General features: G+C 55.0%; 8 protein-coding genes across 8 annotated transcripts; 4 read left to right on the top strand and 4 right to left on the bottom strand.

The window, feature by feature from the left end:
* Window positions 1-49: 49 nt before the first annotated feature.
* CAOG_03721 (hypothetical protein) lies at window positions 50-652 on the top strand (the record flags this gene model as incomplete). Its single annotated transcript, XM_004363392.1, has 3 exons — window positions 50-325; window positions 428-520; window positions 608-652. 3 exons carry the CDS (start codon window positions 50-52, stop codon window positions 650-652), a joined length of 414 nt encoding a protein of 137 aa, XP_004363449.1.
* Window positions 653-1,143: 491 nt separating this feature from the next.
* CAOG_03720 (DNA alkylation repair enzyme) lies at window positions 1,144-2,148 on the top strand (the record flags this gene model as incomplete). The annotated part of the gene is made up of 1 exon (XM_004363391.1): window positions 1,144-2,148. One exon carries the CDS (start codon window positions 1,144-1,146, stop codon window positions 2,146-2,148), a length of 1,005 nt encoding a protein of 334 aa, XP_004363448.1.
* Window positions 2,149-2,234: 86 nt separating this feature from the next.
* CAOG_03719 (gluconokinase) lies at window positions 2,235-2,963 on the top strand (the record flags this gene model as incomplete). Its single annotated transcript, XM_004363390.2, has 1 exon — window positions 2,235-2,963. One exon carries the CDS (start codon window positions 2,235-2,237, stop codon window positions 2,961-2,963), a length of 729 nt encoding a protein of 242 aa, XP_004363447.2.
* A 25-nt stretch (window positions 2,964-2,988) lies between these two features.
* On the bottom strand, window positions 2,989-4,631 carry CAOG_03718 (TPR Domain containing protein). Its single transcript, XM_004363389.2, has 7 exons — window positions 4,137-4,631; window positions 3,994-4,057; window positions 3,821-3,921; window positions 3,706-3,742; window positions 3,510-3,599; window positions 3,297-3,410; window positions 2,989-3,170 (listed from the first exon to the last, which is right to left on the bottom strand). The coding sequence occupies exons 1-7, from the start codon at window positions 4,581-4,583 to the stop codon at window positions 3,055-3,057; spliced, it is 969 nt and encodes a 322-aa protein (XP_004363446.1). The 5' UTR covers window positions 4,584-4,631; the 3' UTR covers window positions 2,989-3,054.
* Window positions 4,632-5,574: 943 nt separating this feature from the next.
* Window positions 5,575-9,786, top strand: CAOG_03717 (protein tyrosine kinase; the record flags this gene model as incomplete). Its single annotated transcript, XM_004363388.2, has 14 exons — window positions 5,575-5,814; window positions 5,957-6,042; window positions 6,115-6,186; window positions 6,266-6,334; window positions 6,429-6,500; window positions 6,585-6,656; window positions 6,782-6,853; window positions 6,919-6,993; window positions 7,081-7,152; window positions 7,230-7,301; window positions 7,383-7,528; window positions 7,729-9,287; window positions 9,373-9,448; window positions 9,539-9,786. 14 exons carry the CDS (start codon window positions 5,575-5,577, stop codon window positions 9,784-9,786), a joined length of 2,931 nt encoding a protein of 976 aa, XP_004363445.2.
* A 177-nt stretch (window positions 9,787-9,963) lies between these two features.
* On the bottom strand, window positions 9,964-11,205 carry CAOG_03716 (hypothetical protein; the record flags this gene model as incomplete). Its single annotated transcript, XM_004363387.2, has 1 exon — window positions 9,964-11,205. The coding sequence occupies one exon, from the start codon at window positions 11,203-11,205 to the stop codon at window positions 9,964-9,966; it is 1,242 nt and encodes a 413-aa protein (XP_004363444.2).
* A 1,204-nt stretch (window positions 11,206-12,409) lies between these two features.
* On the bottom strand, window positions 12,410-16,170 carry CAOG_03715 (peroxisomal acyl-coenzyme A oxidase 3; the record flags this gene model as incomplete). The annotated part of the gene is made up of 15 exons (XM_004363386.2): window positions 12,410-12,793; window positions 12,960-13,282; window positions 13,362-13,521; window positions 13,608-13,702; window positions 13,829-14,074; window positions 14,166-14,345; window positions 14,415-14,563; window positions 14,662-14,725; window positions 14,807-14,852; window positions 14,936-15,148; window positions 15,248-15,319; window positions 15,397-15,483; window positions 15,574-15,639; window positions 15,768-15,812; window positions 16,147-16,170. 15 exons carry the CDS (start codon window positions 16,168-16,170, stop codon window positions 12,410-12,412), a joined length of 2,154 nt encoding a protein of 717 aa, XP_004363443.2.
* A 254-nt stretch (window positions 16,171-16,424) lies between these two features.
* Window positions 16,425-24,576, bottom strand: CAOG_03714 (polymerase; the record flags this gene model as incomplete). Its single annotated transcript, XM_004363385.2, has 4 exons — window positions 16,425-16,720; window positions 16,809-16,908; window positions 17,008-23,955; window positions 24,445-24,576. 4 exons carry the CDS (start codon window positions 24,574-24,576, stop codon window positions 16,425-16,427), a joined length of 7,476 nt encoding a protein of 2,491 aa, XP_004363442.1.
* Between the last annotated feature and the right edge of the window lie 70 nt (window positions 24,577-24,646).

Below are 24,646 nucleotides of genomic sequence, written 5' to 3'. Positions count from 1 at the left end.
ATGCGATGTAGAGCAACTCTCTCATTCTCAGTCCGGTCCACTCTTACAAATGCTTTGCCACTTGGCTGCCGTTTCTGCTCGCTGGACTGCCATTGCTCGCCTTCCATTGCTGCCTGCCGCCCGCTTCCAAGGCATCGCCACCACCGCCACTGCCAACGCCACTAACAACAACAACAGCAACAGCTACAACACTACTACTAGCAAAACCCCACAGCAACAACAGCAGCAGCAGCAAGCCCGCGACTTGTATCGCTACCTCGTTCGCCTCGTTCGCCAGCTCGAGGACGACGACACGCGCGATCACTACCTCCAGACCGTGCAAGCTGTAAGATGAAGCAGAGTTCTTAAGGGGAGGTCTGGGTCTTGCTATTGGGGGGAGGTCTGCCTCACATTGACTTGGTTCTTAACGCTTTTGCCCTCTGATCAGTCGTTCAGCGGACACAAGGACGAGAGCGATCCAGTGCGCATCCGCCAGATCATTGCTCAAGCACGCAAAGACGCGCAGTTTTACATTAAGAAGGTTTGAGTTTTTGCAGTCTTGGCTCAGGGGAGGCTCAAATCCATTGAAACAAAGCCTCACTGTTGAACTTGGTTCTCGCTTTTTTAGTACAACCTGGAAGACCCAGACGCCAACCTTCCCAAGAAGCACTAAGCAACTTTTCCAAGTTGCTTCTCAGTATTTCCAAATCCCAAACTCAATATCCCTTCAGTCCTTAATTTTTTCCCGTTCGTTGAATGAGTGCTTTGCGCCATTCACCGCGACGCGTCCCCACTCTGCCGATTGACTCGAGCTCGACCGATTCAACGACTACATCCGCAACAACAACATCATCATCCACAGCATCTAAACAAACCCAACAAGCATCTTTGGCTGCAACGCGTGCTAGCGTCAAGAGAACCGCCGCGCAGGCATTGCCAGCAATTACTCGCAAAGCAGGGCGCTCAACCTACCGTCAAGCTTCGCCTGGCAACGGTCGAAACCGTCAGTCCAGTGAGAAAAACGACGACGACAATCACGAGGACGAGGAGCCCGAGGACGACGACAACGACGACGACGACGACGACGACGACGCTTCAGAGCCAAGCGACGACTCCGCAGACGCATCAACTCACTCTTCGGCCAAAAAGAAGCCCTCCTCCAAGATGAAGCTCGTATCGGCTGCTGCGCGTCTTGCGAAGGGCGGCGCTGCTTCTGCTGCTGCTGCCGCATCATCCGGGAAGCACACTTGGCCAGCATTCACGACCAGCTTTACCCACAGTTCGCCATCGCCTCTCACGACCAAGCTTTCGTACGTCGATACTGCGTCTGCCATCAACACCCCGCACTACACACACGCTGCTGTGCTGCCAACCATCCCACCTCAGGAACAGCGGTTTGCGCAATCTGTGGTTGACATTGTGCGCGCACACTACACGCGCGGAGCGAATGCTGCCGAGGCAGCCCACATGCGCAAGTACATGCGTAGCTTGTTCCACTACTTTGGCTTGAAATCGCCCCAACGCACGGCCCTCAGCTCCGCCATTCTCACCGAGCTGGCAGAAAAGGCCATCCATCCGGCCTCGTTCGACGCCTCCGCCGCAACGATTCGACTCTTGTTTGCCCAGCCCGAGCGCGAATGCCACTACTTTGCCATGAACTTCCTGCAGCATTTTGTTGTCCAGCCCCACGTCAAGCTCCTGCGCTCGAAAAAGACTTCTGCATCCGCGAACAAGGACACCAAGGACCCGACACCGGCAGTCGCGACGACGGGCTTGGACATTCTCAACTTTACGAAAGAGATTGCCCAGCTGCATGCTTGGTGGGACACGATCGACGGCCTTTCCACCACAGTCGTCGGAGAAGTGGTGATGGCAAACCGCGACGAGCTCGAGCCGGTCATGCGCGCCTGGATTGCCGACGACTGCTTGTGGGTTCGTCGCATGGCGCTTCTGCACCAGCTGCAGTACAAGGAGAAGACCAACGAGGACTTGCTGTTCACCTTCGTCCTCGCGCGACACGACGAAACGGACTTTTTCATCCAGAAGGCCATGGGTTGGGCGCTTCGGCAGCATGCACGCGTTCGTCCGTCCGTTGTTCGCGCATTTGTTCGCAACTTTCGCCACGTCCTGCCTCGTCTGACTCAAAAGGAGGCCATGAAGCATTTGTAGTTGCTCCTGTAACATAATAAACACCCAACTGTGAATCTCAGCTTCCAAATTGGAAGATTTGCCGCAGTCACGATTTTCTTGCTCGCATGAGTGCTGAGGTGTCTGGCAGTCACCCATCGCCACTAGTCATCATTGTGATGGGCGTGAGCGCATGTGGCAAATCGACCGTGGCTCAAGCGCTGGCGGACGGATGGAGTGCGAGCAGTGCATCAGGACGAGAAATCCGCCAGACCGGCGCGGCAAGACTGCTCGACGCAGACGACCTGCACCCGCCCTCCAACAAGGCCAAGATGGGCGCGGGCATTCCGCTCTCCGACCGTGACCGGGCGCCATGGCTGGCGGCCCTCCGAGCCAAGATCCTGGAGCACGTCACCGAGCAGCGATTTCGCAGCCAAGCCAATCCCAGCAGCGTCCATTCGTCCGACCAGACTAGCGCTGATAATAATGCTAACATCATCCATGATGATAGTCATAACGAGAGCAATGACAGTGATGCTGCCAAGGCGCCTGAAACGCTGATTCTGGCTTGCTCGGCGCTTCGGCAATTGTACCGCAAAGTGCTCGCTGAGGGTCCTGACGCGCATACGGGTGCATCCACGGCGCCAAGCATAGCGTTCGTCCATTTACAAGCTCCATTCGAGGTGTTTGACGCGCGGATTCGTGATCGCACTGGTCACTTTATGCCTGCCTCGTTGCTGCAATCGCAATTTGCGCTGCTGGAAGATCCAACGCTCGATTCGCCACGCGAGTATCAGGTGCTGGCGGTTGATGCTCGTCAATCTCTCGACACTATTCAAATTTTTGTGATGGCCTGACAATACCCCCATAGTTTACACATAATCTAGTTGGTACAATGTAGAATTACACAACTCCCAGGTTGCCATGCACAAATCACCAAATGTTACGCTATTGCTTAAAGTTGATCGAGTACGATCCACTGGTCGGGTCTTGCACCATCTGGAAGTTGTCCGTGGACAGACCAAACTTTCCAAGTACCATGTTGCCGAGAGATTTGAGCTTGCCTGATCGGGTCAAGGAAAAAAACCCCAAACAAACAAAAGCGAAGGTCAAGGAACGACGTGAGAAATGAAACGGCGAATCGAATCCCCCGTCTCCTTCACTCTTTTTTTCACCATCACTTTGCATACCAAGCATTTCGTCCTTGAGCTTTTCATTTCGTTCTCGGATTTGGTCAGGAAGTCGCTTGACAGCCCGCTTTGCGGCCGCGTCGTTCGGATCCAGTTTCAAGAGCGCCTCGTAATCTAACAAGCGTAGCGATCAGAAGCAGCTAGTTTGTGAATACAACGAGCTTCTGGCAGAAGAAAGAACAAATATTCTAGGAGGCTGGCGTTCGAACATACCGCGAAGCGCCTCGTCTAAATGTTCCAGCGCTTCGTTCGCAACCGCACGCCTAGTCAGTGCTTTGCCGTATTCGGGATTGATTCGCAATGCTGTTAAAGATACAAAGTGATGACAGCACGAGGAGGGAATGAGACCCAGGCAAGAGAAATACCCGCTGTCAAACAAAGACCATAACGCTGTTGTTGATTTGCCTACCGTCATCGCAGTCTTCAACTACCAGTGCATGATTGTTCTGCCAAAAGCAACACCCACGAATTCAGCTGCGAGATTGAAACCTGCACCATCACCACCATGGACACGGCACACGTACCAGCTTGGAATAGCATGCCGCACGGTTTGAGAAGAAAATGGCCGCTTCAACGTCGCCCGCGCTTGCTGCAATGTCCAAGGCCTCCGTGTAATCGGTGATGGCTGCACCAAATGCATCCATGAACCGTGAGATCCATGTATCAATGCGTAACTGGCTCGGTTGACTTTGTTTACCTTCATTGTATCGGCCAGCGCCAAAGTGAGCGTTTCCGGACTGTCGCAGTTCTTTCAAGCGTGCCTACTCCCCGCCAAATCACCCAGTCAATACCAACAAGTTCCACTTTGGTGATGATGCGTCGAGCGTTGTTCTTTCTTACTCGGTCATCGTCAGTGAGTTCGCGCGCAATTGGCGGGATTTCAGCCTCCGTTTCGACGTTCTCAACGTTCTCGGCGTTCTCGACGCTGTCCGCGGTCAATGAAGCGGCCGCCTGCTCTGTCTCGGCATGGCCACCATCCTGCATTGCTGGCTGCACTGGCTCCGTGGCTGGTGCGCCTGTGCTTGGCGATGATGACTGAGCAGCAGACTCTAGGTCGTTGCCGTCGCCACGCGTCGTGCTGCTGCCGTTCGATGATGAAGCAGCAGCACTCGCAGGAGTAATAGTAGAAGTAGTAGCAGTAGTCATCTCCTCGGTCGCGGTGGGTGCAGCATCGCTTGAGACTGAGACGGTCGTCGTCGGCGTCGTCGTCGTCGTCGTGGTAGGAAGGCTCTCGGCTTGGTGCTCTGGCTGAGCGTCGTAGAAGGTCTCACCTTCGTCGTCTGACATTTGTGTTGTAAACTAAAATTCTGTATTCAAAATAAATAAAATACTGGAGTGAATCTCAAACTGGAGCGAGATTTCGCAGCGTAAGGATTTGCAATGGAAAACGTCTCCACTTCAACTCAAACTCCCACACAATTTCACACAATCAATGCGACACTCGAACGACCCACTTTCACTTGACTCGTCCCGCATCTCACACTGGAGCGAGTGGAGTGAATCGAGTTCACAGAGTGGGGATTTTCCCACTGCAAAAAGTCTCCACTCGTTCTCCAAGTTTTTTTACTTCTCACTTCCACCCAAGTGCAGTAGTGATTACTGATGGTAGTAGTAGTAGTGGTGGTGGTGGTGGTGGTGGTGGTAGCGCAATGTGTTGTTGTTGTTGTTGTCGTTGTTGTTGTTGGTGCCGACGGGTGATGAGTTGAGCGCCACCAAAATGCCCCTTCTCCCCCCTTCTCCCTCCTTCATCAACTCTTGATCACCTACAAGTCAATACACTCATTGCCTACATCTCAATCACTGCGCTTCTCCGCCTTTACTTTGTTGATCTCACTTTTATTTTTTGTTTGATTGTATTGTGTTGTATTGTATTGTATTGCCCCATCATTTTGCCACCCCCGCTCACCTGCCTGCCCGCCCTGCCTCACCCTTGTCCAAGCCCCCCCCCCAACACCCACTCCTCCGCCTCCGTGCTCTCCTACTTGTCCGCTTTTCCTTCCTTCCCTTCATCCCTGCCACCAGCCGTCCCAGTGTACAGTGTGTGTGAGGTTCGTTCTGTTCTGTGTCTTTGCTGATTGGCATTCTTTTCCCCTTGTTAGATCAACGACCCAAGAACAGAGACGTACACACACACACACGCCGCGGAGGTCAGGAAACTTGCAAGACGACAAGCACTACAAAAGCACAAGACTACGACCGCCAAAAGGCCCGCAAAGCTCGCTTCATTACAGCTGACTGACGAACGGGAACAATCGCAAACCTCCGAATCGTGATGAAAATGCGGTGCGAGACCACCACCACCACCGCAGCAAGAGGTGCACTCGCAGGGGCACCCGCAGCGACGACGCGGCTGCAGCGTCGACTGGGACTGATGGTGGTTCTGCTTGTCGCAAAGGTCGCTTGCATCGGGTGGCTCGCGGCAAGCAGCGCGGTGCTGGGTGCAGACGCTGCCAACGCTTGCACTGTTTGCACCTGCGATACCCAGCAAGTCTACGCATGCTCAACCGCAATCACCACCGTTCCAACAAACTTCCCAACCACAGCGCAGTTCATGTAAATTTCGATTCGTCGCTGGTTCGCGGGAGTTGTTTTGACATCCATTGTTCGCAGCTTCTGACGTTTTCGCGCTCTCGCTCTTTCCTTGTTCTCGTCCCTGGCAGCGATCTGAGTGGCTGCAAGATTACGACGGCAAGATTACGACGATAGGACCAAGCGCATTCTCTGGTCTCAATGCTCTGACTGTACTGTAAGCCTGTCGATCTTTCCGAGTTTGTTGGACGTCCGGACTCTGATGCGCTTGCGTCGGTTTGCGTTCCAGGTATCTCAATGAGAATCCAATCCAAGTGCTGTCCCCGACTGCTTTCAACAACTTGCCAAGCCTCCAAACTTTGTACGTATTCAACCCGCTTTGGATGGACTTTTCACCGACAGTTGATTTGGTGTCTGACCTGTTTGTTGTTTGTCAACAGGATTCTGGCCAGCACTCCGTTCTTAAGCGTTCCTGCTGCAGTTTCGTCCATATCCACTCTCAAAGCTCTGTAAGGAACGCTTTTGGGTTTTGAACGCTCCTTCGGCTTGGCACTGTGTTGTGATCATCTAGGAGGTGGTACTCACCTCCCTCCCCTGTCGCAGGTATTTATCGAGCACAAATATTACAACCCTCTCGGCGAACGCATTCTCAGGTCTATCCTCGCTTGAACAATTGTAACGAGGACAAACAGATTGCAGACCATTGCGATGCGCCTCCTTGAGTGCTACTCACAGTCCCTTCTTCGACCACGCCTACAGATGGCTGCCTTCGACTCAAATTAGTATCATTGCTCCTGGAGCCTTCACCGGCCTCAACTCGTTGACCTACTTGTACGGCATGTCTCGATGATTCGTCTTTGCTTTCATTTGAGCATCCACCTGCCACGTTTCTCATTTCGCCCCATGCATTTTGACCTGTTCTTTTTCTCTCTCGTCTACATTGTTCGGCTCAACAGAAACTTTGACGGTGGGAACTTGAGAAGCTTGCCGCCAAATGTCTTTGCAGGGTTGGGGTCTCTCCAGCGCATGTAAGTTTTGCGCTCGAAGCGTCTGCTTGCAAATGTCCTCCTTACTTTGCTGTTGACTCGCGTAGTGAGGCGTCTTCCAACAGCATGCTGACCTCCATCTCTCCCGGTGCGTTTTCCGGGCTCTCGACTCTCGTGTCGATGTAAGCACATCATCATTGGGATTATGGATGTTATTTCCAACCAGCCATCACTAAACCCCGACGGCTTGTATGCCACTGTTGCTCCAGCGATTGTTCCGGATCCAGTGTGACGTCCATCCCTTCCGGCGCATTTGCCGGATTGATCGCGCTCAAAACCCTGTACGACTTCAAATGATTCGAGAGATTCATTGGTTGAACTGCTGAGACACGGCTCATTGACTTGCATCCCATGGCAGCCTGATGCCCAACAGTGACATTACAAGCATTGCAGCCGGAGCTTTCTCAGATCTTGCCTCCATTACCGTCATGTAAGCACTATATTTGTTTGCGACATCTCATCTCCTCCTCCCTCGCTGACGCGTGCTTTGGTGTGCTTGTGACTGCAACAGCTCGCTCAATAACAACGCTCTCACAACCCTCCCTCCGGGGCTGTTCAAAGGGCTGACGAATCTCTGGTCGTTCCAGGCCACCAACAATCCCTTTGCGAATGGTGTACCGCCTCCGAGTACTCGTGGAACAGCCGCCAACCCATACGGTGAGTGTCCGCCTGTCGTCTTCGTGTTGCTTGTGTATAGGCTGTGGGTCACTAATGCCTCACTGAATGTTTCACAGCCTGCCACCCGAATTGCTCAACTTGCTTTTTTGATGGTGCCGCATACTGCTGTCCCCCCAACTGCTTGAGATGCACCACCGCGACTACTTGCTCTACATGTTATGATGGTTTCCTGCTCCAAGGCGATACTTGCACCATTGGTCCAGCAGCGGCCTCTGCGTCCGCCGCATCGGCTTTGTCAAACTCGGCTGCCTCAGCGTCTGCTGCTTCTGCCGCCTCAGCCTCCACTGCATCGCTTGCACCCGCCATCTCCACATCCGTCGCATCGCTGGCTTCCCGTTTAGCGGGTGCGTCAGCGTCTGCTGCCTCTTCCGCTTCCGCCTCCGCTGCATCTGTCGCCCTCGCCATCTCTACATCCGTTGCGTCCTACGCTTCCCATCTAGTGGCTGCATCTGCGTCTGCTGCTTCCACCGCTTCAGCCTCCGCCGCAGTTCTTGCCTCCGCCATCTCTGCATCCGTCGCATCTCAAGCTTCCAGTCTGGTGGCTGCGTCGGCATCCGCGGCCTCTACTGCTTCAGCCTCCGCCGGAATTCTTGCCTCCGCTGCTTCTACAGCTTCAGCATCCCTCGCATCCGTCGCATCCGTCGCGTCCGTCGCAACGACCGCATCCGCATCCGTGGCATCCACGGCATCCGCCTCCGCCGCATCTGCAGAGTTTGTTCGATCAACCAGCGCAGTTGTTGCCGAGTCAGCCGCCTCCCTAAGCTCATTGTCTGCGGCCTCCGTTGGAGCCGCTACTAGCGGACTGAGGGCAGCTTCAGGCAGCGGCGGCTCTGTCGCCGGTGTTGTTGGAGGCGTCGCAGGAGGAATCGTCGTGGTGGCGCTGCTTGTTGCGTTGCTCGTGCTTCGCCGACGCCGCCAGCGTCAGCGCCACAACTTGGAATCGGCGAGCAAGACCAGTGTGCCGTTAGTGCCAATGCAGAGCGTCCAGCTCTCCCCGGCCTCATCAGGCGTCATGGAGGAGCCAACGTACGCCACCGCCAAATTGCCCCACGCAGCTGCTGCGGCCGATCCAACCTATGCTGCGGTTGGTCAGGTTGGCTACAGCACTCCAGAGTATGCGTACGCGGCATCCGAGCGAATCTACAGCTCGGCTGCACCGGTGACCCGATCGCTGCGTGACGGTATTCTGATGGGAGCGAAACTCGGCTCGGGTGCCTTTGGCGTGGTTTTGCGCGGTCAGCTGCCCAGAAACCTGGTGCCAGCCGATGCCCAATACCTGCTGACGAGCCCGACTCAGCAGTACCTCGATGTCGCCGTCAAGAAAATGCTCCCGGACGCCACCGACAAGGATCGCAAAGAATTTATCGAGGAAGTCCGCATGGTGACGCAGTTCAGCAATCCCAATGTCGTTCGTGCCATTGCCGCCCTGCTCGAGGCAGAGCCGTTCATGTGCGTGTTGGAGCTGATGCCGTATGGCGATTTGCGTGCCGTGCTGCAAAAATCCCAGCTTCGCAATATCGAGTGGTCTGTGGGTGAGTTTGCGCATGCCCTTGCGCAAGTGGCGTCCGGCCTGGACTATCTGCAGTCCATTCGGTTTGTGCACCGCGACATTGCGGCGCGCAACTGTCTCGTGGGAGCTGGCCTGGCGGTCAAAATTTCAGATTTTGGTCTTTCGCGCTCGCTGGCCGCTGAAAGCGATTACTATCGCATGCAGACGAAAGGCCGGCTTCCAATCAAGGTGAGCCCTCAAGTGGTTGCGAATGGTGGACAGTGCAACACAAGTGTATCTTGAAACTAACATACGACTCTTTTAACTTTGACAGTGGATGGCCCCTGAGTGTTTACTCTTCCGCAAGTTTACGCATCAAAGTGATGTGTGGGCGTTTGGCATTTTGGCTTGTAAGTGACAGAGGGGACCAGCAGGGTTTGGGGAAAGCGCTGCTGTTTTCGCGGTTTTTGATTGACCCGGATTCGTTCTTCACCTTGCAGGGGAAGTTTATGCATACGGCGCCTCGCCTTATGGCAAAACAATTGGCCCAGAGATACTTGCCGCGATCGAATCTGGACGCAGGCTCGAACAGCCTGACGCTTGTCCTGTTGCGACGTTCGAGCAAATCTATCGCTGCTGGGAGCGAGACCCGGATGCTCGTCCTTCGTTCCATCATCTTTGCTCCTTCTTTACTGCTTCGGCCTCCGGCCACTCTATTCGAGATATTGGTGCGTTGATCAGAGGGTAACAGCATCAGAGTTGTGATTTTGCTCGGCGCAACGAAAACGCCGAGTGTGCGTTTCTGTCGTTCCCGTGCTCCATGAAACAAAGCTACATGTATTATTAAAGCATGCTTATTCAGTGCAGTACACTGACACTCCATCACCACCACCACCACACAAAAGCTGAATTTGATGATGCACAATCAATTTTTCTGTTCCGAAGAAACCTCACTCACTTGAACAACTTCCTCGCTCACTTGAACAACTTCAGGCTCGGACAGTTCTGCCTGGCTGGTGAATTTGGATGAAGGGCCAATACCGACAAGTGACATTGACATTGGGCCTGTCGAGGCTTTGCGGAACTGTCCCCGCGGCGATTCGACCTCGTTGTGGCTCTCGTTGTGGCTCTGGCTATGGCTCGAATTGTCAAGATCGGCACCGCGAGCGTTTGCATCCGACCTTCGACGGTTGCGAGATGGCCGGAAGAACCAAAACATGGTTGTGGCAATCAGCGCAAAGACGATATCCAAGACATACTCGAAGAACACGCCACCAGGAGTTGGCAGCGGAATGACATTCGGCGGTTCCAAGCCATACTGCGAGTCCAGCCAATTGGAGAGCGAGTACGCCATGGCGAAAATGGCCAGAATCTCAATGAAAATGAGAATTAGATTCAGGCGGTGGATGCGACGCACGGCCATGCGACGTCGCCGACTTGCCATGCCTTCCTCTTTCTTTTCTTCAGGGTCGGCCGCACTTGGTGGCACCGTCACGCTCTCGGCGTCTTTTGAGGTATAGACACCCGTGCGGTCTTGTCCATATCGCCGCTGGGCGTCCATGAGGACTCGGTGGATCAAGAAGCACGAGCAAATTTCGCCGCTCATCCAAACTCCCAAAATAATGAGCGAAAAGACATAGTGCATGCACTTGCCGATATAGAAAGGGTGGTGGACGAACGCAATGAGGGTGGCCAAGGGCTGCAACGTCCATACGAAGATGAGGGAGGCTCGGAAGGCATACTTGGCAGCGCGAGCAAACTTTTGGGAACGTGTCAAGACGACCCGGCAGAGAAATAGCGCCCACGAGTAGACGACGTTGAGCCAAATGGAGAAGACGATGCATCCACCAATATCGTAGAGAAGCAAGCCGAACCAGAACGGGTAGGTTGCGGCCCATCCATTGCCATCCACGCATCGGACCACGCTCAGAATGCTCAACAGGGTTGAGAGGTGCACGAGCCTGTGATCACCAGAGAACTGGAATCCATCCTTGCGAACCATGCTGAGTGAGATGAACAGGCCAACGGTGGACAGAATGCCAAAGACGCTGAGCGAGACTGCTTCACACGCCGTCCAAATCCCGCCGAGCTCGTCGGCGAATGTCAAGGTGCAGTTCGCGCCCGAGTAAGGGTATGTGCAGTTCACATTCGGCGCTTGCTCTGACATGGTGGTTGTTTGTTTTTTGCTTTTCTTCTTCTTGTGGTCTGTTCGTCTTGATCTGAGGTTGGAACAAAAAGCCAGATAGATGGAAGCGGAACAAGTGAATAGAAAACAAAACAAAACAAGACAAAAAAAAAAAAAATAGCGAAACAAAAATATAAAAAACAATCGCTGGAAATGGAAAACTCGACCGTCCTGTCGCAACACGACAAAACAAAAAACAACAACAAAAAACCCACAAGTACAGGATGCAGAGAAGCGGGGGAAAAGGGCGTTGGCGATCGCTGTGTCGAGGATCTTGCTGCTCGATGGAGAGAATGTAGTTATGCGGAGAGGGAGAACGGGGAGCGGCAGACTGGTGGGAAACAACAGAAGCGAAGGGAAAAAAGAAAAAAAAAAAGCAAAAAAAAGAAAAAGCGAAACGCAAGAGTTGGTTGGCTGGCTGTGCGTTTGATCGATCGAGAGAGCAACGAACCGACACGAGAGCACACTGTGCGTTTGATCGATCGAGAGAGCAACGAACCGACACGAGAGCACACGTGTGTGTGAGAGTGTGTGTGTGTGTGTGTGTGTGTGTGTGTGTGTGGGTGCGGAAGAAGAGCAAGCGAGCAATCAGACGCAAAGCGAAGGTAAGTGGAAGCATGTTGTTGATCGTGACACAAACCAACCACAGAAAGCGAAAACAACAACAACACAAAAACAAAAGGAACGAGACTCACCAACCGCAAAGAAAAAAAGACTGAAACTGTTATGATCAGAGCAAATGAAAAGAGTAAAAAAAGCCACTGCGGAAGAAATTGGAGGAGGGAACGATCAAAAAGGGAACTTTTGCGAGGAAGCGAAGAAGCGACAAGCAGAAAACGAGTGTGAACTCGCCATGTGGCGTGAGGGAATTCTCCTTTGAATGCAAACAACCCGAGCTGCAGTTTTCCCACTCATGTGGGTTCATGACAACGAGCAGCTTGACAATAAGGAGAGTGTCCGAAGCGCTTTCTGTCTTGCACTAGTATGATACGTTTTGTTGCAGCAAAGCTCATCAAGTCAAGCAGAGCAGGTGGTGGAGTCGAAAGAAACAACGGGGCACATGTAACTGGCTTGAAAATTCGCAATGGAACAAGAAGTAGAACAAACACACTGCAAAATGCAAAGCAACAACAACACCACACACACGCACAAAAACCCACACACAAACAAATACACCAATTGCACCTCAGTGACTGGAGCTAGCCGCTTTCAAATAAGAGTCAAAGACGGCGCGCTTGCTTCCCTTCTCGACGGGCGGATGCATTTCAGCCCACCAGGGCGCGCGCTCGAAACAGCCGGGAGTGGTGGTCACCGTGTTGTACAAATTCTTGTACACCTCACCATCGGAGCGGCCAATGGGAGAGAACAGGATCTGATCCGGAGGCGCAACGGCATCGACGAGAGAAACCGCCTCGTCCTTGACTTGCAGGCACAGCGCCAGCACAGTCTCCTTGAGCAATTTCGCTTGCTGTCCAGTGATGAAATCGTCCTCGCGCAAAACAGCAATGTCACCCTCCAAGCGCCACAACGCGAAAAGGGCCAGCAGCTTGGAAAGCACACCCCGCAGCGACTGTCATCAGCAACAAGCACACAGCGGCAGGGTCAGCAATCCACCGACCAAAAATACAAAAAAAACAAAAAAAAAAAAAAAAAACAAAAAAAAAAAAAACCCAACACCAAAACAAAACCAGAATCTGGTCAAATCCAACGACAAATCCTGCAGCCTGTTTGTTTACCACGGTCGGGCATGACTGAATGGCAGCATCAAACTGCGCCACAATGACGGCTTCCAAGTAAGCCTTGGCCGCCGCGTGCAGATAGTGCACCTGCGTTTGATTCCACGCGGAGAACGTGTCGACATCCTTTCCACTCTCCATGATCGACTGCAGCTTGGTGCCTGCCTCTTGCAGCAAGTACGCGGTTCGATAGTGCATGGCGTGCAACAAGACCGCTGGCTTGAGCAAGTCGCCTTCGGATTCGACAGCCCACTTGGAGCCAATCAAGGTGGAAAATTGCTCCAAGAATGCCACAGACCCGAGAGGTGACTTGACAGGTTTGCCTGGTGATTACCAACGAGCCGGTCAACAAATTGCAGCACAAAGGAGCAATGGAGCCAAGTCGACTCAAACCCGCCTCACCAGTCATGACATTGCGGAGTGAAGTCATCAGGAACTTTGAAGTCTGCTGGATCAGCACATTGTTATCGCCCTCGTACGTCAAGTTGGGATCGTTGTCATCACGCAAAACACCCAGGCGGTTGCAGGTCGAGTAGCCATGTCCGCCACAGCACTCGCGGCTCTACAAGACGAAATACAAAGTTATGGCCTGGCAGACTGCCACGACAAGAATAGCAAGCATAGCTCATCAGTAGCAGGGAGATGTACCGTTTGGATGGCATCACGGGTAATCCAACCGGCAACCGCTTTGCCAGCAGATGAAAGCGCGTGCATTTCCGCGACGAGTGCCGGATCGACGGGTCCTGTAGAACGACCGGCGGGAAAGCAGCAAGACAACCAACGAGTGGACTCGAATGAGCAAAAGGCAACGCAACCACTGAGTACGACGAGTCTCAGCAAATCCAACCGCTCAATGCAGCCCCCCTCACCCGAGCGTGCGCTCTGCAACTGGGAAAAGTGGTGTCCCGAGAGCCACACGTAAAACCGGTCAAGGGCATAGCAGGCGGCAACATAAGGCATCAGTCGGTACTGTTGGAGCTGGTACTCGATGACAGGAAGCTCCTCGACATTGTCTGAGGGCGAAAACTGCTTCCGTGCAGCCGAGTACCGGACGGAAATGGCGAGGGCTGAGCGCAAGTTGGTGAGCGCCAGCCCAACGATGGACACGCGGCCGCCTGCGATCGTGAGTCAACATTGGATCGCGTGCCTTGGTTTGCGTGCCTCGGTTGCGTGCCTCGGTTGCGTTTTGAACATTCGCTCACTTACCCGACAGTGGAGCCAGAGTCGCGCCAAACAAGCGATCCGCGTTGGAAAACTGCGACACATACTCGCCTTCGGGAGTAACATCAGCGAGTCTGTTCAGCAGACTCTCGCGCGGAATGCGGTACTGGTTGAACGCGACAAATCCATTGTCCAGGCTGTTCTGCCCGAGCTTGGAGCCCAGGTCTGCATGCATAGTTCAACGTGAGCCCCGCGACACAGTGGAAGAAGGCGGGGAGTGCGTTAGACACCTACCGCCAACAGTTACGCCTGGGAAGGGCATGTGGTCCGACATGGTGCGGATGGGCACCAAGAAGGGATGCAGTCCGTGGTCCTTGTCACCAATGATCAAGCGGGCAAAGACGACCGCATAGTTGGCCGTCTGGCCGAGCAGACCCACCCACCTGTGGTGTCGACAAGTCGATACGGGGGATGATGATGATGAGCAGAGGAATGGACCGGGGAAGGGGGGTGGGGCAACCAACACTTCATGCATGCTCACCATTTCGTAGCCAGGTACGAAGGGGAATGGAGCACAAACTCACGTGTCGTCCTGTCATAGGTGGCTGTTCAGATCAAAAGGCAATCACAACATGAAAACGTTAGTTTTGGTTTCATTCCCAGTCCAGACAAACAGCATTCTGTACCCGTGGTCATCATGGCGCGCACGTTGCTGCCATGTGCAAGCTCGGTCTACAAGGATTGAGAAGGAAGAACGTCAGCCTCAGCGAAAAACGCAACAGAAAGCGGAGATTCCAAACAAACGGTCGCGTTACCAGCGCAAAGCAGCCCACAATCTCGAGCGTGGCAATCATGGGAAGATACTTGAGATGGCGTTCGGTGCCCATGTTGACCAGGCATTGCGCAAACATGCCACAAGAAAGAAACAGCTTGGGGGCCAGAGAGACATCAAACGATGTCAGCAAGTTGCTCACAATGAGAGCAATCATCGGATCCTGTTCCAGATCAGCTTCCGTCACGAATTGGTACTAGATGATTGTGACCATAGTCACGCGGGCGACATAGCGTGTGAGTCTAACTGCATGTTTTACGTTTCCGGTTTTTAGTTTCGGATTTCGTCAAGTTACCTCAATGACTCGGCGCATGAGCCGGATTGCCTGGTGGCGCGCGTCCTTCCGACTCAGTTCCAGCTCAGCAATCTTGAGTGATTGGAAGAAGCCGAAAACAAATGAGCACCAAGGACGTTCACGGACATGCTGAAACACAAATCGCTCACCGGCAAGCGAAACAGCGGGTCCTGGAGCAGTGTGGCGTACATGGCCTTCTTGAACTCGTAAAACCGACCATCCAAGTAGCGTCGCATCTAAGGTGCAACAATGATGATTGTCCTACATCAGTACAGCTGTCACTCAATTGGTGGGACGAGCGTCAAGGTATCTGTTGGGAAACGAACCGTCTCTGGTTGGAAGGACGACTTTGCGCGGTACGACGCCAGCGGTCCACCAGCAGCAGCACCCGACTGCCATGCAAGCAAGTTACACCAACACACACGCACACACATACACAACAAGCACAGAATGCCGGCATCGGAAAATGAGCAAAATTTGTTGATGCCAAGTCAAGATTGAAGTGTGCGGGATTGCTCACCTGAGCTGAGCTGGCTGCGGACTGCGCTTCGAACGTGAGATGGCGCTGTGCAGCAACAATTCGATCAACATTCAAAAATGAGTCGAGTTGCAGACGATCAAGGTCGAGTCGAGTTGCAACAACCGGTTTTGGGGTGAGCAAAAATCGCATTGAGTGAGTCGGGTTTTGCCGTTTCCGCTTCCGTTCGCCCGTCGGATTGATGACCAGTCAAGCCAGCCAGCCCAGCCAGCCAGCCCAGCCAGCAACCCACAGCACGTCGCAGTCGGTGGAACACACACGCACATACACTCTCGCTCTTTGCTCGACTCCGCCTTCGACCACGCGAGGCGCGCTTGCTCATATCCACGATCACCACAACTCTACGCAATGGACTTCGCACAATGATTGCAGACACTCGCTCCATTTTTGATGTCCAATCCGAAATGCAAGAAGAGGACTGCATAGCACTGGCATACTACTTTAACAAGCGATGAATGCATGAATAGGATGATGAGAGAGAAATTGGAACAAATTGGCTTGCTTCATTCACTCGAATCGGGCGACGACACGAACACAATCAGTCCGCTTGCACATACAGTTGCACAACACTCACACGCACAAACAACGCAAGAAAAACAAAAACAAAGCGCAAAATTACAAACACGCACATCCGCTCACTCACTGGGACATGGTGCGCCAGACGCGGAAAGCAAAGGTGCCCCAGGTGCTGCCAAGCTCGAGCCGACTCACAATGCCCGAATGCTTGGAATCCACGCGCTGCAGATACGCTTTGAGGGGCGCAATGATGCTGAGGTCCGACATGCCAAAGGCGGACAGATTGAGGCCCGAGATGGATTCGGCCACATCGTCCAGCGTGTCTTGAGGCACGCCCTGCAAGAGAGAGTGCAAGTGTGCGTAAATCAGCACCAGCATGCTCATAACCAGCTTGGGAACGTCGGCACGTTCGCTCGGCACTGCAAGGCAAATTGAGAATCATGATGAGAAACAGAGAACCATCTGCTCCAACCGATTTTACCCATTAGCTCCCAGTCGAGCACTTACGTAGCGATTGCACACCGGCTTGGTCAAGTTCTTTCTGCAGCAAGGCAAAGTCAATCCGGATGGCTCGACACGTGGAGGAGTTGAACAAGAAGCTTCCATCCTGAATGCGCGGGGAATGTTGCAAACAATTCATGAATTAACACACACATCGCACTCTCTCTCTCCTCTCCACCAGCACGATGCACTCGTCCAGACATACACTTTGCTGCAGAGCCATGAGATTGGGAGTGGGCTTGGCTTTGACCTTCTGCCATGCTGAAGTAGGCTGGGAAACCGGAGGAGGCGCTTGCGGCTCAAAGGTGAAACCCTCAAACACCTTCTTGTCGCGTGATGCCTTGCCGCTTTTGCCGTCCTCATCAGCATCGTCATCTCCGCCATATGCTCGCAGCTTCTTCTTCTTCTTTTCCTTTTCCTTTTCCTTCAGTTTCGGAGACTCGACGGTAATCGTCTCCGAAGTAAACTCCGAATCAAAGAGTGAGTAGCCCATGTCTCCATCCTCTTCCTCTTCTTCTGCTTTGGGCTGTTCCTTTTTGGCCTCGTATCGTTTCTGGGAGTCTTTCGAACTCGGGGAGTCTGACCAGTCGTCCTCCTCTGAATCGCTTGCAGAAGAGTTGTCTGCTTTTTCGATTACGCCTCGGCGAGCATTCAAGGACGATTGAAGAGACTGCATCAGGGCTTCCGGAGCTGGGCCTCGAGAGCCAGCAGCTGCTGCTGATCCACGACCACGACCAGCATGCGCACCACCACGGCCAGCAGGCGCTGCAGGCGCACTACTATTCTCCCACTCAGCCTTTCTGGCAAAACCCAAAACTCTGCCACGGGGACTTGCGTTCACTGAGCTGACGATGGAGATTTCCTGGCTTTGGAAGGCACTGGTGGCATTCGAGAACTCCTTCGAAGGTCCAACAGCGCGCGAGGCAAAGAATGCCGGGGCCGGAACAGCCCGCATCGGTGCCCGAGTCTCTTCCAGGCTTGGGCGGGAGCTTTCGTCTTGACGGGTGTCTGTGAATCGGACAGCACCGGCGGCGACCGGCGCCGGGCGGTTTTGAGCTTTGGCCTCTTCTTTCTCCTGCGCGTCCTTGACGCGGCTTTCTTTGAAGAGAAAGTCGGCTTCACTTGCCGTGCTCGCGCTCAAGGACGACTGCCTTGCGAGCCCGCCAGAGGGAGGAGCAGCTTCCCCGCGCAGAACTGGCGCTGGTGGCGCTCGTGGCGGTAGCGGTGGCGGTCGGGCTGCCGCTGGAGCTGGCGCTGGTGGCGGAGGCGGAGGCGCGGACACGGCAGAAGCAGCCAGAGAGCGACTCGAAGCGGATGCGGTTTTGCCGGAAGTAGGAGTCGGAGCAGAAGCAGGGGCAGTCGCAGGAACAGAGACTGCTTCTGCTTTCCGTCGACTTCGGTTCAAGGATCGCTCCTCTTCAAGCTGAGGCGCAGGAACTCCATCAACCATTGGCATTGTCGATCCTTCAAGCCGGTCACCCCGCATCATTGGCAATCCCCCCACCAACGAGGGTTGAGAGGGCAGTCTCCATTCAGAGTGCGTCGGTAATAAACTGGACTGCTGTTGCTGTTCCGCAACCAAAGCAGCAGAGGCAGCAGCAGCAGCAACTGCAGCGGCAGCAGCAGCAGAAGCAGCAGAAGAAGAGGCAACAGGATCAGCCACCGATTGCCGCAACAAAAGATCAATCCCGGGTCCTTTGTCGGCCTTCTTGCCCTTCTGGAGGGATGCAGTTTGAGCTTGAGGCAGTTGAGAGCTGATCGGAGCCAGTGGCTTCTTGGGCAGAGCAGGAATCTGGATGGGTGCTGGTTCGAGGCTGAAATCGGCGGGAGCTGATGCCGTGATTGGCGCCGGCGCTGCCATCCTCATCGGCGGAGCCACTGGAGCGTCGGAAACAAGGGCCTTCTCAGGAGCTGGCTTGTTGTCAGGAGCTGGCTTGGGCTTGTTCTGCGGAACCGCCACGGCAGGACGTGGAGCGGGTCGGGAAAATGGACTGGAGAGTGTCAAAATACCTCGCTTGGATCCAGCTTCATCGCCAATGTACGAGTCTTTTTGTCCCATGCCAACCATGACGCCTATGTGGCGCGGACGACCGACAAGCGTCGGGAAGACAGAAGACGGGGCGTCCTCGCCAGCCATTCCTGCCTTCACAGTCGCCATACCAACATCAACCACCAGCAGATCGAGCTTGTCCTCATCTGCATGGAGCCCCAGTTCGTTCATGGACTGAGAAATGCTCGTCGTCGTCATTGCATCAAGAAGACCAGACATGTCGGGCAGCGGGGGCGGAGCAGGGGTGTTTTGCACTTCTTCTCGTGTCAAGCCACCGAACGAAAGGGCGTCATCGTTCTCACCGCCTTCACCGTTGAGCATGGCGTCTTGACGCTGCAGGTCGTCTCGAAGCTGCTGCATGAGCAGGGTCGAGTCCTTGTACGAGTCTTCCGCCAAACAATCCAGCTCGCTGATGGCGTTGTCGAAAAACTCCTTGCGCACGGCAACCGCACCAAGACCGTCTCCTGCGTAATACTCGAGGTAGTCGGCGTACGCCACAGCAAGGCGAAGAAGACCTGGATGGGTCGGGGGCACGTCTTGCCCGAGCAGTTCGAGGGCCTCTTGGAACTTGATGGCGGCATCGGCGTAGCTCTGCGTCTTGTCAGTGTAGCATGCGTCATCGAGCAGCGCGTTGATCAGGCTGCCCATCGCAGGAAGCTCGCGCAATAATTCGCGGACGGCCGACACCATGGGCGCAACATGCTCGGACACGGACGAGTCGGAAGCAGTGCTGGTCGCGCTGGACTTGGCGGCAGCCTCGTGCGCGAGCTTGTCCACCTCCCACCCCATGTACTGCAAGCTGTCGACGTCTTCCTTTCCCACGAGCTCGGCAATCGAAGGAATCGCCGACTTGTCGATCTTGGCTTCGGATTCCTTGTCACGTTTCTCAACAGCCACAAAGCTCGTAAACTGAGTGACAATCGAGTACTTTTTGCTCAGTTGGATAATTTGGTGCTTGGAGTCGCGCTTGCGCACTTCGTGAGCAATGCGATCCGAATCCAGCGAGCCAGTGTCCCAGTCGCGGATGACTGCACGCGCGGCCAGTTGATGCAGCATGCGGCCTTTGGTCACTGCAAGGTCGTGCGTGGACACCATGGTCTCGACCTCCATGCCATCGACGCGCGCCTTGAGGGTGGCCATGCGACAGAACGGCACAAACCCGTAGACAATTTGCCGAGAGCCGTGGAAGAGCGACACAATCTGCGCTGGCGCTTGCACCTTGCCTTTGGAGAGGAGAGAGTCGCTGCCGCCAATGGTGGTCACGTCGGCAGATGCGCTGTCATCATGGACTGCCCATTCCACACGGACGTCTGTGAGAGAAGGCTGCAGCGCCTTATCCACCTGACGACCAGCGCGACGCTCCCATCCCGATTTCTGCTTGCGATCAAACACTTCGGACGCGCCGCCGCTGAGGCGGGCCACCGAGTTGATAAAGTGCCGATTGAACGCCGAGCCGACAGCGCACGTAAAAATGCGGACGGCAGGCGCAGCGGCCCGAACTGCATCCAAAACAACCGACTCTTTGGTGGCGTGGCCGTCGGTGATGAGCACCACGTTTCGCACTCGTTGCTGCTCGACCGCATGCAGAAGAGGCGTGCTGCCAGGTGGGAGCGCCACACTGCCCAAACTGCTGGTCGAGGAGGCAGAGCTTCCGCCGTCGGCAGCACTGGAAGAAGGGGCGTTCAACAAAAAGTACGCGTGGAGAGGGTGCCACAGCTCGGTGCCACCGAGCGATGGTGACAGGTTGTTAATGTACTGCCAGGCAGCCTGCACAGTGTCGCGCATCTTTGGGCGAGCGCACGGGAAGAGCTCGTCAAAGAAGGTGCCAAAGCAGACGACATTGAAGAGAGCGCCATCGGGCAGGCGCTGCAACGCAAGCAGGGCGACCTTTTTCATGTCAACAATAGCGTCAGCGTCACGCATACTGGCGGAGCAGTCAAGCATGAGGATGACTTCATGGGTGTCCAGCGTGGACACTCCCTTGCGCCCAAGCGCATCACTCGTCTCAAACTCTGGATAAAATGCCAGCATGCAGGCTTCGTGGCCCTGCTCGTCCTGCTCGACCCACATGCGCGGAACGTGGATTTGACTCATTTTGACGAGCAGGGTAAAGTCCTTGGTGAAACCAGATCCTTCACCCATCCGAACAAGCAGTGGCTGATCCAGCTCAACCGTGGCAAGCGTGGAAGTCAGCTTGCGCTTGAGCGGATGCGTGGGCGAGTACACGTCTTGGATGTCAAAGGGCATGGAGACGGAAACCTGCACAGAGAGGTCGAGCGCGCTCGTGTCATCGACGTCGATCGAGGCCACCGTCTGTTGAGTCGCGCCTGCCTTTGCGCGAAGGGCTTGGCGGCGGCTGGGGGCAACCGAGCTTGGGAGCGTAAAGACGACATCGCTGCCATCGACGCCCAGCTCTGAAATGTACGTGATCTTGATGAGGCAGGCACACGCCGGGGGTAGATTGCCAACGCTCACCGTAAACACGTCTGGCGTCTCCTCGTCCATCAGATAGGCACCATCGCCGCGCTCAACAGCCTCCTTGTACTCTTTGTGCGCTTGCTCCTTCTCCTTGACCTCACCGACAATGTGCTTGCCGTTGATGAACGCCTCAAACCCGCAAACGGCAGCTGTGTCGTCGAGCGGGAAGACGTACTTTGCTTCGATTGGATCGGCGCTGCTGTTGTAGTACTCTTGCAAGACGACGACTTGAGCCACCAAGTCCAAGATGCGAGTTCGGACATGGACAGACCTCAGGGGAACGCTGACACCGCCGGCCACAAGGCCCGGAACGACCTTGTCCATCGGATTGGTGATGTTGGCGACGTCATCGAGGGAGACGGGATTGACAGTGGCTGGTTCGCCAGGTGCTTCGAGTACGAAGGCCGGAACATTTTTGGCTGGAGCGGGGTTTGCCTCGACAGCAGCAACAACAGGGGCTGGGGATGGCGGAGCCACGGCCGGTTCATCTTTCCGCCGCTGCTGCGGCTGGCGTGTCTTGCGTGACGCGTTGGGCTTTGCTCCTTGAGGCGCAACTGCAGGAGAGGCCTCGATTGCCAATGGTCGGCCTTTGGAAAGAAGCGCTTGTCGGCGACGTTCCGCCACCTCCTCTTCGTCTTCCTCGTCCGAGTCGCCGGTCATGAACGGGGCATTCAGATCGCGAACGCGCGGGCCGGGTGACGTGGCGGCGGGAAGACCTGAGGGCGTCGTCGCAGGTCGTTTGATCGTGTCGCCAAGCACAGTGAACTCGACAAGGTACGCTCCGCGCTGACGCCGCGCGTCGTACACGGCAAACTCGTCCGCAGCAAAAGCGGCCGATCCGCCAACGCCGTGGACGCTGTGAAAGCCAGGAGGCGGAGCAGAGAGCAACGGCATGTGCACGGTCGTCTTGTACACCTCGCCCAGGGCAACGTCGCACACGAGCGCAAAGCGAGTACCAAGCGAGCCAGGGATGGCAAACCTTGTCGCGTACGAGACATCCGGCGAAAAGTAAATGCCAGCCCCTAAAAAGCCAAAGTCGGTTCGCTCGATTTGGAAGCGATCAGCGAGCGTGCGCGGTAGCATCAGACCGCGGGACAGGATGCCGACAAGATTGGCAGCACGCGCACCATGCAGCAACTGGCGCACGTTCGCATCGGCCACACCACCACCAGGCAGGTTGGCCATGAATGCCGCGCTTTCGGCACTGCGCGTACACTGAAAGACCTGACGAACAGCAAACCCAGCAGGGAGCGGCCGCGCGCCAGCGGCCTCACGGAGCAGCGTGGCAACGGCGGCATGCTCCGGGTTGTCCAGTGAGACGGGCGATATGGCGCAGCCCAGCGAGCGGTACTGCTGCTCGACGGGCGTGGAGGTTGACGAACTGAGCCAGCTGGTTTCGCTGACTGCACACACGTCGAGCAGCAGCTGGCAAAGCTCTTGTTTGTCCGTGACAGCTTGCAAACTGGTCACCGGGTTGGCAGGGCTCTTATGCGGGATGGTGGCATAAAACTCATTGGACAACGCAGACAGTCCCTTCGGCATTGGAGAAGAAGAAGAAGAAGAAGAAGCAGAAGCAGAAGTGCCGTTTGCGTTGTCACCGTTGTCGTCCATTTGAGCACCATCAGACTTGGTCTGCTTGAGTAGAATGCCTTCAATGGTGCCTAAAATGGTCAAACCCTTTTCAATCTGCGGCACAGACAATGTGCCAAGCGGCATGTCCACCGTGCGGATCAAGTGGGCATGCGCGTCTTGGAAGATGGCCGCCACCAACTGCTTGACTTCCTCTGGCAGTTGCGTGGCAGCAGCCGAGCTGGAGGCCGACTCGAGAGCATCGCGACGGCGCCGAGGCGAGCCAATCGAGGCCGACGCGATTTGGACTTTTGCAAACCCACCGCGCTGAGCCTCGGCGACAACCGCGCCAAAGAGGAGCTCGGCGAGCAGGGACTCTGTGGTGAAGCGGCAAGAAATCGTGGCTTGCTCGACAGATTCATCGACTTTGCCGCGCTGGCCATAGATGCGGAATCGCGGAGGCCTGGTGGAGGAGGTAGTGGTCGTGTCAGCCCGCGACGAGCTGGAGAGGAGGGATGATGAGGTACGGCCGCCGCTCAGCTGCTGCGACTCCAACGCGGGTGCAGCACCGGACTCTTGCGCTGCCGACACGTGCAGCTCGAACGTCGCAAACTCAGCTGCGCCGTGCTGGACGCGCTGCAGGACGATTGCTCGTGCAACCTCGTAGTGCGCAGGGTCTTCTGGGAAGCTCGGCCCTGCAGGATCGTGCCACTCGTACACACGAAAGACGGAGAGATCCAGCGAGCGGGACACTGGAACGCGCTTTGGGACAGCCGCGGCGGCAGCGGCGGCACCAGCGTGTTGGGACAATTTGGTGCCAGATTTGGGTTTGGCCGCAGACGCGGCAGCGGCACCAGCACGCGTGGTAATCTTCCCCGAGCCAAACTGACGCTCCAGCAAGCCTTTGACGAGGGTATATGGGGCTGTAGGGACGATTTGTGCCTGCTTGACGCAAGCGTGCACGAATTCGGGCGAGACAATCGGAATGCCATGTTTCAAGGCCGTCTTCACCTTGAATGCGGTTTCATTGGGCTCGACAGAGATCAAGTAGCTCGACTAAGTCATCCAAGCACGAATCACACAAGTGCAGCATTTGAGTGAGTGAGTGAGTGAGTGAGAGATGACAAAGTTGGGATTTCAGCACATCCGCTCAGAACACAAAAATTTCTCGGTTGAATGAGTGAGATTTCGAGGAATGAACTTTTCCCAGTTGTTTCGTGGGCATTGCTTCTCTGCGTTGTTTGCTCGTTGTTTGCTCGTTGTTTTGGCTGATGTGAGCAAGATTGTGAAATTTTCCGTTACAAAATTTGACTTTTTTTTTTTTTTTTTTTTTTTTTTTTTTTTTGTTTTCAAGTACCGCATTGGAAGTTGTTGACTTGTGTTGCCTCCGCGATGCACAGACGACCCGCATCAACGTGCAATGAAACGAGCCGGAATGATGAGCATCCACACGATGCAGGGAGAGTGCTCTGGCGTGCGTGTGCTGCCCAAAAAGCGGAAGGAGACGTCATTCCATGAACGAACAATACGCAACTACAATCTGACCTCGCGCGAACAGAGGAAGGAGACGGTGCCGCCGTGCTTGGTGATGGCAAGCCTGAGCTTCTGCTTGTCCTTGTACGGCATGCTGGACGGCAGGTCGATCGCCAGCTGAAGTCCAGCGAAAACACCAACCATTGCTGCAGATTATGATGTTTCGTAACTCAACAACAAACAATGGAAAACGACTGCGCAATGTAAAAGCATA

The sequence above is a fragment of the Capsaspora owczarzaki genome, assembly GCF_000151315.2.
Source record: "Capsaspora owczarzaki ATCC 30864 unplaced genomic scaffold supercont2.5, whole genome shotgun sequence".
Taxonomy (NCBI): Eukaryota; class Filasterea; order Ministeriida; family Capsasporidae; genus Capsaspora; species Capsaspora owczarzaki.
The sequence above is the reverse complement of the archived record's forward strand: the minus strand, read 5'-3'. Positions and strand labels throughout refer to the sequence as shown.

Excerpts from the sequence above, each read along its gene's own strand:
- CAOG_03718 (XM_004363389.2), bottom strand. The coding sequence starts at position 4,583 with ATGTCAGACGACGAAGGTGAGACCTTCTACGACGCTCAGCCAGAGCAC. Across the intron at positions 3,600-3,705 it reads AGTTGAAGACTGCGATGACG|CATTGCGAATCAATCCCGAA; the intron begins GTAGGCAAATCA and ends TATCTTTAACAG. Across the intron at positions 3,411-3,509 it reads TTTAGACGAGGCGCTTCGCG|ATTACGAGGCGCTCTTGAAA; the intron begins GTATGTTCGAAC and ends TACGCTTGTTAG.